Source organism: Vipera berus (genome assembly GCF_964194415.1).
Source record: "Vipera berus genome assembly, chromosome: 2".
Classification (NCBI taxonomy): Eukaryota; Metazoa; Chordata; class Lepidosauria; order Squamata; family Viperidae; genus Vipera; species Vipera berus.
In genome coordinates, this window is record NC_138203.1 from 119,493,003 (window position 1) to 119,509,853 (window position 16,851).

The window sequence follows — 16,851 nt, forward strand, 5'->3', positions numbered from 1 at the left end:
CTTGAGCTTCACCAGGAAGAACAAAATGGCAATCTAAAAAGATGAACTGATGCATGGATTTGTGGGATAGGAAAATATTTTTATAAAGAAAAGAAACAGGCACAGAGAAAACCAAACAGTGCATTTGGAACAGGTCTACGTGGGTCTTAAACAGAAGACCAGACATATTGTTTCAGCGAATCTGATTCTATGGGAGTGTTGAGACAGACTGGTCTTTTGAACATCATCAGTATGATGATGCAACTTGCCTGGCTAGCTTTCCAGAGGCAACAGAAAAAAGGAAGAGGAGGGAGAGTAGCCTCTATCTTCTTAATAATGTACCATTCCCCCTCTGACCATATACTTTTGGATGTGCTGGGCTATATAACCATCATCCTAAAACAGGGGTGTCAAACTCAATTTCATTGAGGGCCGCATCAGCATTGCGGTTGCCCTCAGGGGGCCGGGTGGGTATGGCCAGGGTGGGCGTGGCCTACTGGGTGGGTGAGGCTAGAGTGTGTATGGCCTACTGAGTGGGCATGGCCAGCTCTACATCGTTCGCATCAAGGGTGCCTATGGGGGCCTGGGCAGGAGTGGGGCAGATCTGAGGGTCTCTGGCAGAAGGGGGGTCTCTGGGCCAGGGCCAATGCAGTGGGGGCCGTTCCCTCACTGTTGCCAGGATGGCTTCGCGGGCCACATGAAACCACTTCGCGGGCCATATCCGGCTCCCGGGCCTTGTGTTTGACATGTCTGTCCTAAAACAATATGCCCATTGGCTGAGGATGACAGGAATTGTAACTAAAACAGAAAGAATTCCATGTTGGTAAGACAGAACTAGAATAATGAAATGCCATACATCTAAAGTATATAGGTCTGTATTTTCAAATTTAGGGCATCTGACTAACAACAATCCATGAAACCTAAAGAAGAAATAACTTCATAAAAATCTTGCCTTTAATCAGGCAAACCAAAGATTCAGCAGTGAAGAAGCCTGGAAAATCACTTAGAGACAGAATTTTTTTGTAACCAATCTTTAGATTTCATGCATACATATTTAAGTGTTTCAGGTAAGAGAAATGCTATATCAAGAGTTTCCCCATCTGTGATTTGTCAGTTCCAATTCCTTTCTATTATTTGCTATCAAACTATCCATCCCTCTGAAAGCAAAGAAACGAGTTTCGTACTGCAAAGATATTTGTTTCTGATTAGGAATGTGGAATGCTTCAAATCTAAAGCCAAATGTATGCTAGAGAGCAAGGATGAGCAGGCACACATGAGAAACATTATGACATTTATCTCTTCTAATTGTTCTGCAACTTACTACAATTCCTATGTTTTAGAGCAGGAAGAGAAGCTATGAGAAAGGGACCATTCAGGCAGATCAAAGGCTGCATTAGGAGTTGAATTATAAAACAGCTGTACAGCTTCCTTACTCTTTCCATATCAAACATAGTTAATACAATTAAGCTGATTATGCTTCTTCAAGCTCTTATGGGCATCATTCTTTTTGTTGACATGTCAGTGTTAAAGACAGCAATTTTAAAATCATCTTTGTATTAGACTTTGTTTTTATCTGCTGCCATTAGGCAAAAGTGTAATACCAAGGTTACATTTCAGCCTCTGCCATCTCTGTGTCAAGAAATGTTTTATGTATTGTTATTAAATGCAGGAAAAGTATAAACTGTGAATACTGGTAAATGTGTAATAATTAAAGCGAGAAAAGATTTTCAAGTGATGCAGTTTAAAATAATTGTGTGATTCTGGCTTCTTCTTGAAACATGTAATTGTTCCGTATACTGCAATTAAAGGCCAACTTTACATCATCATTAACTAATGGTGGAATATCAGGTGGTTGTTCAATTAAGAGGCAATCCCACCTCCACCTCCCACATCCTCTTCGCTTCCTCCACATGTTTTAACTATATGTTGATTGGAATTTCTATTTTTATTCTTTTAAAGACATTGAATTATTAGGTTTTTTTAATGTTTTAATGCTGGAAGATACCCAGAATCGTTTGCTACAAGATGGGCAAATTCAACAAACAAACAAATAAATAATATCCTGATTCTACCATCTTGGAAGTGGTGGGGAATCTTCAGTTCACAGTCAGACTTCCTCAGGAACAATTTGTTGGAAGCAACATGTCACAGTGAGCTCACCCAAAGGAGGACAGAGCCACCTAATCAACTCAGCAGGATGCCTAAGGTTTCATTTGATTCCAGATGGCTTTTGAAATTAGACTGTCACATATTTACCACATATTGCTCTCTCCTGACTTAATTGTTATTTGATGAGGGGGCAAAGGAGAGTTCAGTGCAGCAAGGCCATATCCAATCTCAAATGATTTTGATTCTCCAACTTGAGAGCTAAATTCATGCAAAATCAGAACAAGATTGTCTAATTCTAACCCTGACACAAAATGCCACTATTTTTATGGGATCTGTAGAATACCTTTCAAAATCAAGTTTCCCAGGTCAAGGTGGCTTACAGTTTTATTTTCATATTTATTTGCTGGTTTTTGTGTGAAAACTAGCAAGTCTGAACAATGAAATTATACCATAAAATGCAACAATTGAATTATGCAACGCTAAACATACAAAAGCAGCAGCTGCCACAATATTTGTTTCTAATTATGTATGTATATTTAAAATCAACACAAAAACTGCTTTAAATGCCCCCCTCCCATTTGTTGTAGCATCAAAGAGTGATCATTTATCTAAATTTTACTTTTTCCCAGGCTTCCTGTCTATTCTAGTGCCAATCTCAAAGAAAGGGCACTCAGGACTGACTAAGATTCTGTTAGTGTACTATCTAGGCTTCTGAGTTGACCAGCTAAGAAGGGATCTCATATGGGGTTAAGAATTCTCAGAAACAGTGTTCCAAGGAATTTCAATATTGTTGCTGGGGCTACCCTACTTCATGGCAGCCATGACATGTGGCAGGTTACACAATGGGTATTTTTTCCCTACTGGTAGGGGGAAGGATGATTCAAAGCTGAGAAGTTTTAAATATATTTCCTTGTCATGGTCAGACCATTTCCTGTTGAGGTTTAAACTTATAACAACTATTATCCTCTGAGGAGTGTGGGAACTGTTAGCACAGTCTGCCCCAAGAATTCCAACATATTCCACAGGGCTCTGGAGAATTTCCCAGTGGTGGGTGCTCTTGTTGAAGTTCAGTCACCCTGTGGAATCTGGGCAGGCAATATAATTGTTTCAAACGGAATATGAGTAAAAGCTCATTATCTAGATGACTTACAGCTGTAAGAAGAAGCAATGTTTCTTCTTCCCAGTTGTGGCTTTTCCCTATTGCTCAGCAAGTGGCTCAAAGCCTTCTGAAATCTTGGCCTGGTGTGCAATCATAGAGAAGCCTCAGCCATTCACCTTGTTGGCTAGACACTTTTGAGGATAAAATTGATAAGGTTGCTGATTGTGCCAAAGCTGGGCAAATACCATGGCTATAAGTCTTTGTGATTTCAAAAAGCACTCCAAAATAGGAGTTCTGGTTTCCTAATCTTCTGAAACAATTGCCACGGATGTCTGTACTGTACATTTCTTTAAATGGCACGATTGTAAGCATTGTGCTATTTGTGTAATCCCTAAGAAAAAAATAATAAAGTAACACCTACTCAGAAAATTGTAGGAAACAAGAAGAGTTGTAATGGTTCTCTGTTTTTATGAAAGGGTAACGGGAGGAAACTACAGGAACAGTTTTACTGTTTTATTGAATGCATAGTTTGACTGATCACAAGGTAAATAAATTCTAGTATTTCCTAATGCTCTCAAAAATGAAACAAAGCTGTTGGAATTCTTTCCTCTATATGCTATTTTTCAATGTGTGGAAATGGTTTTGTATGAGTCCATTCCATTATGTGTAGCCCATTAAGTACATTAGTGTCACTCCTGTACTGTAGGAAATAATTTAGCCTATTATCAGGTTTGTGTTCAGGAAAGAGTGACTGCTACAGATACCACGGGAATTGTGTGAGTGGATTTCCACTACAACTGTATATTTTTGTGCTCAAGTCAGAATTATCATTGGGAAATAGGAAAACCTATTCTAGAGTCACATAGTTCTCTTGGTCCAATTTCTATTTTCTTGGAGTCAGCACCTACTTGAGGCTTCTTACTACCACCAGTGACTAGTTCATGACTTATATCATCTCAGCTGGGGCCCAATGCCATAGTGTGCCTACCAGTTCAATCTTTTTTTCACCTGTCCCAAACCTTTTCCTTTTTTTTTTCAGCTCCCCACCCCCTTGCCCGACAAGTTAGCTGCCTCTTTTTTCATGCTTGTTTTCCATAATCCACTTCCTCAAAAGCTGAATGAAGTGAAACTGTAATGGGGGGAGACAGCAGCCAGGAAAAGGGGAATATAATCAAAGTGGAAACCTCATCACCTCCGGCAGCCAATCAGCTGTGCCTTTTAGCTATCTCCATAGCAACAAGAATCTCCTTAGCAACTGCCTTAATCTTCAAAGCAAAGGATAGGGTCTGGGAAACCCTCCATGACGGGATCGTGTCTCTTGGACGTAACACATTGCATCCAAAGACCCAACATGTATGTATTCTTACTGATGTTTGGGGAAATTGTTTGCTCATAGCCCAAAATTCCACAGACTGATAATGCCAAATGTAGTCACAATCTGAATCTGAGATAAGTGTGCATATTCTTCTTTTGCCTTCACTATAGTTAGCTATTTCTATTAGACTGGATCAACTCTGGTGCTCTCCCATGTCTATTACCTCCCCCTTTCGTATTTTTCAATGCAGAGTATTGTAAGGCAAGAAGACTGAATGATCTCATTTTTTCCTTCCTTCTCCTCATTTCCATCATTCCCCTTTCTAAGTGAGTAAAATTTCACACAAAGCACTCTGGTAAAGCTCAGTCTAAAGCAGGCAGATAGAACTGATTCCAGCTGTAGAGCTCCATGTCTTGTGCATGCACGCACACACAGACACGTCATACTTATCCATATTAGCTGAGCCTTCAGCTTTGTAATGGTACCAGGAAGCTAAAGATTATGGTTTAAAACTTCCTACTCAACAAAAGCAAATATTTCTAGCTAACTGGCCAGATAATTGTTCCAAGCTGCCCAAACTTGTCTCCTTTGAATATTTTGACCAAATACTTGACCAAAAGTAGTACAACATTTCCAAGTTGCTGTCAATGGCTACCCTGGCTGGGAATTCTGAGACTTGTAGTTTCACGATAACAGGGAAACTTCAGGCTGGGGAAGACTGCTCTCAAGAATGCAGCTATCTAGGTATACAAGACAGAATATTTTCTTCTGAATGGTTCATTCATAAAGAACAACTTGACTTGTGCAAACCATTTAAACTCACAGAACTCCTGAAAGAAAATTGAAGCAACCAATGCCAATCTGGCTTCAATCTTGGTAGAAAAACAAGAACAGCAATTTCATTAAAAAGAAACTAAAAGAAAGAACACAGATTAAAAAAAAATAAGAAAAGGTCATGAAATAATTGGGAAAGTCAACTGAAATTAGTAAAGCCATGCAGCATTTGATCCAAAGATCTCCAGAAGTAAGTTTGTGACAGAAGGGCCAAAAGACAATACACATTTTACTACATAAACATTAATAAAATGAACAGGAAAAACACAATAGTATTTTTTTGTTAAGATTCTTTTTTATGTCAATGACGTTTGCAGAGATAAACCATTCTTGCATTTTCCTTAATGTTCTGAGAAAGTAACCCTTGCATTGAATTGGGAGTTACTACGCAAATCATGGAATTTACTAGAGAAATCTTCTAAATAATAGCCACATATTTTAAAATCCATGGAAACATTTGTGGGCCAATTGGGATGAAAAGCAAATGTAAAATTTAGGGGTTTTTTTAAAAAGGAAAAAAGGACAACAAATGGAATCACAGTCCTGCAAACGTCAATGCTGAATGGAAAAACAGTATGTTCAGAAACATTTAGGAAAAAAGCAGTCTTAGCAGCCGCTAAGATTTTTAAAGCAACAAATCCCAAACTAACCTAGTCTTACTTCTTTGGAAAAACAACTGATTTTTTTAGGCAAGAAGCATAAGATTATTGGACATATTTTTTTAATTTGTGGATATCATCAAATAGCCTTGGAAATAGGTTAACAACTGAAAATAATCTCAGAACCCAGAAAATTAGGCACAAAGCAGCAAAATGAGATTATTTTAGGATGATCACAAATTTTTGCATGGAGGAGGAAGGGGATCTGGCTACAGGACAACACTTCTGAAAACATTTTAAGAGCGAAATAGGTAAGAAATGGAATGTGAAACAGTGAGGGCAAAATTATTTATTAATCGGAGCAAGTGGTAAAATAGTAAAGATTACTATAAGAATCATTCACGTTTTCTCACACACAGGAAGAATGTTTCTTTTGTTTGAGAATTGAATATGCTTGCAACTTTAGCCTGAATTGGTATAGCCCAAGAAAAGTGTTATGATCTGTCTCTGCTAAAAGAATGAACTGGGCCAAAAGAGATATTGTCAATGCCATTTTAAAATCCCATTAATAAAAATGTTGAAAGGGACACGGTGGCTCAGTGGGTTAGGATGCTGAGCTTGTCGATTAGAAGGTCAGTAGTTTGGCGGGTCGAATCCCGAGTGCCGCGTAACAGAGTGAGCGCCTGTTACTCGTCCCAGCTTCTGCCAACCTAGCAGTTTGAAAGCACGTAAAAACGCAAGTAGAAAAATAGGGACCACTACGGTGGGAAGGTAACAGCGTTCCGTGCGCCTTTGGCATCTAGTCATGCCGGCCACATGACCACGGAGACGTCCTCGGACAAGCGCTGGCTCTTCGGCTTTGAAACGGAGATGAGCACCGGCCCCTAAAGTTGGAAACGAGTAGCACGCATGTGCGGGGGAACCTTTACCTTTACTAATAAAAATGTTATTTTTAAGGATTTAGGACGCATTAAAACTGCTATTTTCAAAATCTTAAGGCCAATAGCTGAACAAAATACTGGGAAGGATTCAAAGGCAAATCCTACCCTACCCTCTATCCCCACGATCACCACTTTGACAAAACAAAAAATAAAGGGCTTATAGGAACAAAGAAGTTATGAACATTTAGGAAAGATTAAAAAAGCAATTGCAAAACTGCAGATAATTGTTTCTCAATGTCAGAAAAAAAAGATAAGCAATATTGGCTGTAAATTATGGGGCTTATAATTGGGCACACCCAACAATAAACTGGGAAAAGTTTTATTAGAGAAATGAATCTTCAACTGATCCATACGTTCAATTTGATATTTTACCACAAACATTGTAAATGTTTCGCTGTCTTTTTAGGGACTCCACTCACATAGAACTATAAGAAAAGAATACCTAAACAAGCAGGTTTTAGCAATGAGCCCTTCTGTGAGAGAGATGGGCGGTTAATAAGTTTGATATATAAATCTGCAAGAAATCCCTTTTCTATTCACCTTATGGAAGTTCCACTTGGTCTCAAAATGATGACTGGACCCTAACTGCCGTGTGACTATCTATGGAAAATAAATACATCTCCTTTATTAGAATAATTGCCAAAGTCAAGGATCCAGAATCAGGAGTAGCCTAGTCACGAAAGGCCAAAGTTCATCAGGGATACTTTCTGTTCAAAAATTGCAGTGTAACCTTTTTAATTTTGGAAGAGATAGTACAGGTAGTCCTCGAACTGCAATTGAGCCCAAAATTTATGTTGCTAATTGAAATATTTGTTAAGTGACTTTTGCTGCATTTTATGACCTTTCTTGCCACAGTTAGGGGAATCCCTGCAGTTGTTAAGTTAGTAACACGCTTGTTAAGTGAATCTGGCTTCCTCCTTGACTTTGCAAATTAGAAGGTTGCAAAAGAGGATCACATGACCCCTGGGATGCTGCAACTGTTGTAAATATGAATCAGTTGCCCACCGTCTGAATTTTGATCATGTGACCACAGGGATGCTGCAGTGGTTGTAAGTGTGAAAAACAGTCATAAGTCACTTTTTCCAGTGCTGTTGTAATTTTGAATGGTTGCTAAATGAACTGTTGTAAGTTGAGAACTTCCTGTACCTTACCTCCCTCCAACATATGAGTTTAGTAAATAAAACACAGGCAGACCTCCTGTGATCTGGACATATGGCTAGGTGGAAACTGGAGGGCAGTGCAATCTGAGACACAAACCTTTGCTGGATGCTACACAAGCAAATTATGCCAACATTTTCTTTGGAAAACCCAGTTTAAGAGAAGAACTCATGGCACTGAGCGTACGCAGGGAAAAGGGAGACTTTAAGAGCTACCAACTAAATCATGACCTAGAGATATTAACAACGGGACCAAATCTGGAAAGCAGGTCTCATAAAAAGGAATTTGAAAATAGAAATTATTCGTCACTGAATATTCTCTTTGAACTCTGGGAACAGAATTTGGAGGGTAAAGTCAAATGGCCTCAGGCTGGATAATAAAAGCACCTTACTCTACATCTTTTCCCATCCCACAACCCTTGGGGACGGAAGGAGATTTGACTGATTATATGGGTAAAGAAATATAGAGCTCACTTTTGGGGAAGGTATGAGGAAGCCATCAAGGAAGGACTTGGATAAGAGATTATACAGCCCAAAGATAAAAGGAAAAGACACGTAAAAAATCTGCCATGTTTTTGCTTGGTATGGATGGGCCAGACTTACTATAATAAAGTAGCATTCCTGGAATTTCTACACCATGTTTCTTGACCTAGCCTACTTTGAAGGGTTGACAATGTGTTATCAATTCAATGTCAACTCTTAGCAGTCACCCATCTCTGCTATAACCAAATCTATTAATTATGCGGAACTATCCTTCTTTGTCCCTTATTCCAAGTATTACGGACATCTCAAGGAGTTGGGCTTGGCATACTACAATACAATCAATATTCTTCATTGGCCAAGTGTGATTGGACACACAAGGAATTTGTCTTTGGTGCATAAGCTGTATCCAGTGTATATTGTATCTTAAATGTGATAATTTGAGTCACTTTGCTTCAAGTGAGATTGATTGTTCTATAATCCAATTTTTAATTTCTTGGCTATCTGTAGTAGCCTCAGAAATCTTCCTCAAAGCATCAACTTTATCCTGCTTTTTCAAAGTCCAATTTTAACTTCCATGGAGTGTCATAGGAAAAACTACTCCCCTTGCCTGCATGATTCTGATTTTCATTAGTATAAACTTGTCAGGGCATCTGAATATATTTTTCCAGGTGTCCATCTACCATGTGGCTAGAGACAAAAGAAAGTGAGAAAAATTTACTGTAAACAATAACGTGGGATAGTGTGCTAGCCTTTTCCTTCAGAGAAGTCATTCAAATGGTATCAATTGTTGTGAAGGGATTTCATTTCATTACCAAAAGATAAGAAAACAAAGAAAAAGAAAAGATCTAGTAGATAAGAAAGAGCTGGATTACAAGAAACAAAATATGAGTCTCAAATTACTGTTGAACCTGAATTATTATTTAACTATCTGGATTGTTGAAACCCTTGTTATTGAGATATGGTATCTTAGCTGAGAAGGGATAGATTGAATCCCTGGTCAGTCTTGAAATACACAGAGTGATCTAAAATCAATTTCTCTCATTCTAACCAACCTACTAGGATTGTTAGGAAGGTAACTATCATGCATGTTGCCTTGGTATGATACTGAAAGAGAGACCTAACAATAATGCCTTTTATACAGTATGATGTCCATATCATATTTTATACAGTGAGATGTTTGTATAGTGGCAAAAATATTCCACTGGCTAAATTCTCCGTTATGTTACAGCTCTCAAATCAAATGTTGAAGGCTGGCTAAGAGAGAACGTGCTGAAATTCAGTCAAGGTGCAGTTAGTAAAGTAAAAATTAACCTTGGGGACTTAGGTTGAACCAGTTTTGGATGAGCTTGAATTTTCTCTGAAACAGTAGATCCTCATTTCTCATTGGATTCACAGGAGGTGTGAGTGATAGAGGCCCTCTATATGTAGTGCCCCAGCTGCCTGTCTCCTTAGGCCAGTCCAATTAGAATACGTATTTGCATCTCAGTTAGAACCTCAACCCCTGACTAATATAATGTCCAGAAACTGAAGCTAGTACAAACTATGGCAATTAAACTATACACTGCAATAGAGGACAGGGATTGTATGCTAATAGATCTATACTGTTGTCAATCGCTTACTGGATGCAATTTGAGATGTTGGAATTGATCTTTAAAGTCCAAACATCACCTTCTCATTATAATCCACAATTCTTAATATCTGTAGGAGACTCTTTTGAAGGTATCCCTGTTATCAAAGGCCCATCTCTGTGGTACACAAGGGAGGGCTTTCTCCTGCACTGTTCCAAGGTTCTTCAACACATTCTCTCAAAAGTTGCATTTGGCCCTGTTCTCTCAGTAGTTAGAAAATCTATAAAGATGTATCTTTTTAAACTCTAAGTTTAAAACAACTTGAGTAGCAATTTGGTGCCTTAATTTTAATTTATTTATTTATTTTATTTTTATTTTAATTCCATTTATATCCCGCCCTTCTCCGAAGACTCAGGGCGGCTTACAAGCCGGCTTACAAGCTTACAGTTTAGCTGAACACTGCAGCCAAAATCCTTCCATATGGCAAGAAAGAGATCTGTTTCAGGTGTTGGGTTTCACAATGTGTAACAGGCATGAGATGCCACAAATGGGCTTGCAGGCAGAATCCAAGGGAAGATTTTTCTGTCAAGTCCTATTGAAAATTCTCCGCAACTTGAATGCAAGAATGCTGGATTGGAAAAGAATAATGTATAGGAACTTCCTGCTGATCTGCAATGATCAATATTTTGATAGCTATTCAAAGGAATAATGCCCTGCTAAGTCTAATAATTTTAATAATAATTGCTGGCTGACAATTATGTATGTTGCAATTCCAGCACATGTGAAGGACCCCCCCGGAAGACAAAAAGCCGATTTTAAGTTCAACAGCAAAGGGGCACAAAGCCTTGCAGAGATGCTGAGTGATGTTGGGTAAAGAGGAAGGAAAATGGGCTAATGACTAAAGTGTATGTTGTTATCACAGGCTGCACCTACCCATGAGTCACTGGATGCACAGATCCTGCTCTGAATCATGCATGTGTCTTTTTTGTTAATGTTTTGCAGTTCAAAGGAAAGCCCTTTTGAAATCTTTTATCTCTGCATTGGAATTTGAATGGGGAAAGCAGAAATATGAGAACACCAGAAAACTCCTGAGATTTTCAGCTCTATTTTAACACAGCTGCTACCACCTCCAGAACAGGTCTGCTTGATAGGCCCTGGGAAAATGCCACCATGGTCAGATTTGCTCAGTGTCTGACTACTATATAAGATATAGTATTTAAAAATATTTTTTAAAACCTGAGAAATTAAGGGAAAATGAAGTCCTTCACCCAGGATACAAATGACAGAATGAAAAGTCAATATATTTATTCACAGTATTTTGGTATTGGACCTGGCATTCAATCTGAGAAAATTAGGGTTATTATGGGATGTTTTGGGGGAAGGGGAGTGCCCTGAATTCCTAAGGATTGGGATCCTGGGAGAGACAGTCTTGGGGGTAGCAGTTATTGACAAGGTGCCTAAGGAAGAAAATTTTTGATGCCCAATTGCTCTGCACAGGTAACATGAGCGACAGTTTCACCAAAGCTTTCCTACGCTGTTTCTTTCTTCAACTTCTTCCATTTTGAGACAGATTGACAGAATAGAGGAAATGGGAAAAATAGGAAAACAGAAGTATATAAGGCCAACTCAAAGCCTATACTGAAGGACTGCCTTTAAACCTCAGTTTATCCAACTCTATGGACTACTAGACAAATATCAACTTCCGGTCTCCAATGGTCAGATCAGGGATTTACTGCAAAGAGTGTTTTTATGCTATTAACATAGAAAAACAAAGTCCGTAAACAGACACCTACACACAGTTTAAAGAAATGGAGCTCAATAAACATTTCTACCCCACCACGCCCAATATTACACACCCACAAATTTCTGGCATACTGCCCTCTCCTGCAGACACACTGTTCTAGCTGAGCTCTGTACACAGACAACATAGCACATGAATATGTACAATTCCACCGTTAACCTTTTAACATCACACAGCCTGCTGAAGCACACACACGTGCAGGCACTGGCAGCCATGCACCCATTATCCAAGACAAAAAAACCACCACACTGAGACTGACCTCTACAAGATCACAGTAGCATTTCATTCCTAAAGCTCTCTAGCTTATACAGCTAAGCATATGCTCTCCAAACCAATACAAAGTGTAAGCATCTGTTCTAAAGTATCAGGTCCCACTCTCTTTTTTAAATTCACACATGGAAGAAATTAATCAAGCCCAGGAAATAGAGGGCAAACTCAGAAACTCTTTCTGACCTCTACAATCCCATCTGACAGACAACAATGAAAATCTTCACTATTTCAGGCTAGGTAAAGTCTGCAAAGGCTGCATCAATCACAATAAACTATCACCAAAGTCACTGAAAGACAGCCTCAAGCCAAGTATGTCCACAAAGACAACAACACATCCCAAACATGCACTATTTGGCAGGTTTCCCACAAGCTCAGAGAAAACAGCACTACAACCCATGTTTCAGAGGTAGCCTATGCTAGTCCAAGCAGTACTCAAATATAGTGATCATATTTGACAGAGGGCACCCTATATGAGGGTCCTCCTCTGTTGCTTGCAAATCAGGGAGTACTGGAGACAGAGGGCTGCCTGTCTGTTTAGCCACAGGACAGGGCACACGGCAGTCTGACATTGTAGGCTGCCAGGAAGGACACTGGTCTCCTCTAGTCTCTCCTGACTGTCACAGCGCCCCACACACTGTTGCAAGCAGGACCCTGAACTGATTGTGCCCATCTTGTCAGGATGCATGCTTATAGAGAGATGCTTGCAGCACTAGATATGTCCTGTGTCCTCTCAGTAAGATTAAGTATGCAGCTGATGTAAGGCTCCCTCTTGGTTCCCCTTGATCTATCTCCCCGAGCCAGTGAAATCAGATCAGAGGCTGACTATCCAGAAGCTCATGCATACTCCCTTCCCAACTGTGTCTATCCACAGAAACAAAGCAGACAAAACCCAGATTACCTGGTCCCACCAGCCGACCAGCCATGGTTTTGCACAGGTCTCACAGAAAAAATCCACTAAGGGCATCTTCTGTTCTTGGCCAGTGAGCAGCAAGCACTCTCTGGGTTGCCCACCAAGGTGGTATTTCTCTTCTCCGGACACGTGGCTGATTGGTGGTGCCCCCTTTCCTTGGTGTTGGCAGGAAAAGTAGGGGTTAATTCCTCAAAGCTGTTCTTTCCACATGCAGGTTTGGGCCTTGCATGGCTCTTGCTGGCCAACCTGCCTTGCACGGGAACTCACATCTCTGTTGAGCCTCCTCTGGTCCTCCCCACCAGGGGGCCGTGGCTGAAGAAGATATGCCAGAAAGGCCCACACCTGAAAGCCTCACGTCTCTGGCTATGTTGCCGACAAGGAGGCGAATACCCAGAGTGCAAAGCTATCAGCAAGCACAATCCTCCTCAACTGTCTGGACAATGTGCTTCCCTCTCCTCCTCCTCCGGTCACATCTTCAGAAGAAACAATCCAGCGGCAGTTCAGAAAGACAGAAGGAAAAATAAAGACGGCAGCAGGCAGTCACTGCATGGAAGAACGGTTTCACCCAGGTGGAGCAAGAGGGAGATTCCCAGCCATTTCTGGGTACCACATGGCATGCATCCAGCTAGCAAGGCAGGCGCTGCATTGCTAAAAGGCACGTTCCCATCATCTCTTTGGTGTGCGTTTGAGGGCAGCGGTCACCACGGAGACGGTAACTCCTAGTATGGCCTCAGCTGCAGCTTTGTTCCCTGGCTTGGCATGCATGTGTGTGTGTGTGTGTCTCTCTCTCTCTCTCTCTCTCTCTCTCTCTCTCTCTCTCTCTCTCTCTCTGCTTGTGTGTGTGTGTGTGTGTGTGTGTGTGAGAAAGAGTGTGAATGCACACTTCTCTCACTGCAGCAATGGGTGGATGGGATATGATGTCAGGTGGTGATGAGGGAGAGAGGGATAGAGAGAGAAGAAAGGGTGTGGAAAGGAGGGAGGGAAGAGGAGGGGCAGGAGAGAGGAGGTGGTTAAAGGCGCACAGAAGCAAGAGCTGGCCAAAGAAGGAGGCGGCGACAGCACAGCAGGGGGAAGCGAGAAGAGCCAGGGGGAGGGCCGCTCTGCAAGGATCTAAATTAGCCAGATTTTAAAACTCAGGACCTCCAGAGGTCAGAACAGTTGTAGGGCTCTAGCCTCCTCCCCGCAACCTCCCACAGACAGTGACTGAGGTCCCCTATCTTCTTGCCCCAAGGAGGAAATGGATGGACACCAGACATAGATTTAATGTTCTGGGCAGCTGCCTCTCAGCCAGGCATTCCTTATTGCCAGGACTGGGAATGGAAGCAAGGTGATGAACAGAGCGGAAGGCAAGAGGCCATCTCTCCCCCACCCCCAACTCTGCAACCAAAGTGGGAATGGCATGGATCTGAGCAAACGGCAAAGGTTTCTTGCAGGGCATTGATGCTTCTGCCTATCGATTCTGACAAAGAGCCACCAGATCAACCATCAGCAGTATTATTTCCAGGTCTGGCATAGAAAGACATAACTCTAATGATCTCAAGCTGGAGCGATGAAGACAAGATCATAGGAAGAAGCTAAGAGTCTCTGTCCAAACTATAAATGTGAGGAAGTCACAGAAGTAAGGATTGTAGCCTAATAAGTACACATGCATTATATTTACTTAAGCACTGTGCTGTCAGTATGTAGTTATATTCTTCCTATATATCTATGCTGTGAATACCAGCTGGCCTGACCAGCTATTGATTTGGAATTTGTTTCTCAGAAGTATACAGTGCTAACTTTTTTTTAACCAAGAAGAAACTGCCGCAGCATGGAAAAAGTATTATATGCTGCCCTTTCTGTGAAAACTGGTGTTACTCAATAAAACAAGAGTCGAAAGAATTTCGCACCCAGTGGGGCCAATGTCTGATCTCAATGGTCACAACTGGTGTGCAGTAGATGCATTTCAGTATCCTGCATATAAATATTCACTGCCCTATTACACAGGTGCCACAATGACCCCTCTAGCAGCTAGCCCATCAAAGAACCACCTGGCAATGCTAACAGGAAGTAGCTTTTACAGCAAAGGAACCACCTGCCCTCAACTGCCTTACTGCATCCTGACATCAGTTCTGTGATTGGAACATGGCAACCTGAACATCGGAGACCACAGAGGTAGGACATGACGCCCTTCAACAGGATATGCTGCTCTCTCATTGTGCAAATTCAGATTGTGGCGCACCTTCTTCCATCTTCCCAATGCCTATCTTATTCGGATTTTACACAACAAATCTGTAACTTGATTGCATGCTCCCATTGAGCAAAAGCGGGCAAAGGACACTCCTTACACCAGGAACATCACAAGAGAACAAAATCCAGATACCCTGCCCTAAAACTTTATTGAGATTCTTCTTGCATCCCAACCTGCTTCCCCTATTGCTTTGGCTGGCTTGGCTACCTGTCTTTTTCTCACTTGCTTAATATGAAGCAATTTCTACTTATTTAATATGCTTATTTTATATCAACATAAATATGCCAACAGGAATAAAATGCCAGTTCTCTCAAACACAGGCACGAATCTGTGTAGAGAGGCAGGAAATTAAGCTTATTTTATCTTATAGGTTTTTATAAGAGCCGTAGAAGTGTAGTGGTTAAAATGCAGAATTGCAGGCTAACTTTGCCCACTGCCTGGAGTTTGATACTGACCAGCTCAAGGTTGACTCAGCCTTCCATCCTTCTGAGGTCGATAAAATGAGGACCCAGATTGTTGGGGGCAATATGCTGACTCTGTAAACCGCTCAGAGAATGCTGTAAAGCACTGTGCAGTGGTATATAAGTCTAAGTGTTATTGCTATTTTTATCTAACTTCTTAATAACAGACACTGCAAATTTACAAAAAAGAAAATAATGTTCTGATTGCAGAGCCCTGTGTTAATAATGTGGGTGATAATTGAAGAGTAAACATCTTGTTTTGCACTGCCTGTTTGATACCTTTTTGATATTGGACATCAAGTAGGGAGGCAGTGTTGGAAACCGGAACAGCATTTTGGGAAGGTGTTGTTTTTTTAAACTGCATGAAAGCTGTGTAGAAACTTTCCAAAGATTCATGAGCCTTATTCCTAACATGAGATCTTTCAGGTGCATTGGGAATTGCAAATTCCCAGATTCCCAAAAAGCATAAACAAGAAGTCTGGAGTTTCAATCTCAATATACTGGGAAAGATCCAAGCTGGAAAAGGGGGAAGCAGATATTTTAAAAAATAATGCCCCAGCAAAGAAATGGCAGATGTAGAGGATACAGAGAAAATCTCAAAGAAGCTATGTAGCAACCATTACACAAATATCAGCTTAGCTCAGAAAGACAGGAGCAGGTGAGGAAGAAAGACAAGAATGGCCTGTCTTAATTCTGTTTAGTATAAGAGGAAGGAAAAGACAAACTCTGTCAGACTTTTAAGAATATATCATTATAGCTTGATATAATAGTGTTCTACTATATCTTGTGATGTCCGTTTCCTGACCTACTCTACCCTGAAGGGCTGGCAGCACAGTGGGATATTTAATGCCAAGTTATATTAATTTATCATTTATAGAGAAAAGCTAACATCCTACTGCATTTGTTAGGTCTGTCTGAGACTTGCTGGCAGGCATCCCTGTTGCCTGGATGGAGCGCCAATACAGCAAGAGTTCACTTAAATCTGTTTAAACTAGGCTAATAACAAGTTAAAGGCAGCAAACACCTTCTGGGGTAACTTATTTAACTTCAAGATTAAACTAAATCCAAAATAAACATGATCTTCTAGTTTTTTTC

General features: G+C 40.7%; 1 protein-coding gene across 3 annotated transcripts in view; it reads right to left on the bottom strand.

The window, feature by feature from the left end:
- PDE4A (phosphodiesterase 4A) overlaps positions 1 to 16,851 on the bottom strand; it is a gene marked incomplete at its 5' end in the record, with an annotated part of 90,890 nt that overhangs the window by 32,796 nt on the left and 41,243 nt on the right. Inside the window, one exon of one of the 3 annotated variants that reach the window (XM_081318196.1) lies at positions 13,054 to 13,119. The exons of the other annotated variants lie outside the window; for them this stretch is intronic. Coding sequence (XP_081174322.1) covers positions 13,054 to 13,119 — 66 coding nt within the window. Of the gene's footprint in view, positions 1 to 13,053; positions 13,120 to 16,851 lie in introns of those variants that run through there. 3 annotated transcript variants of the gene reach the window in all.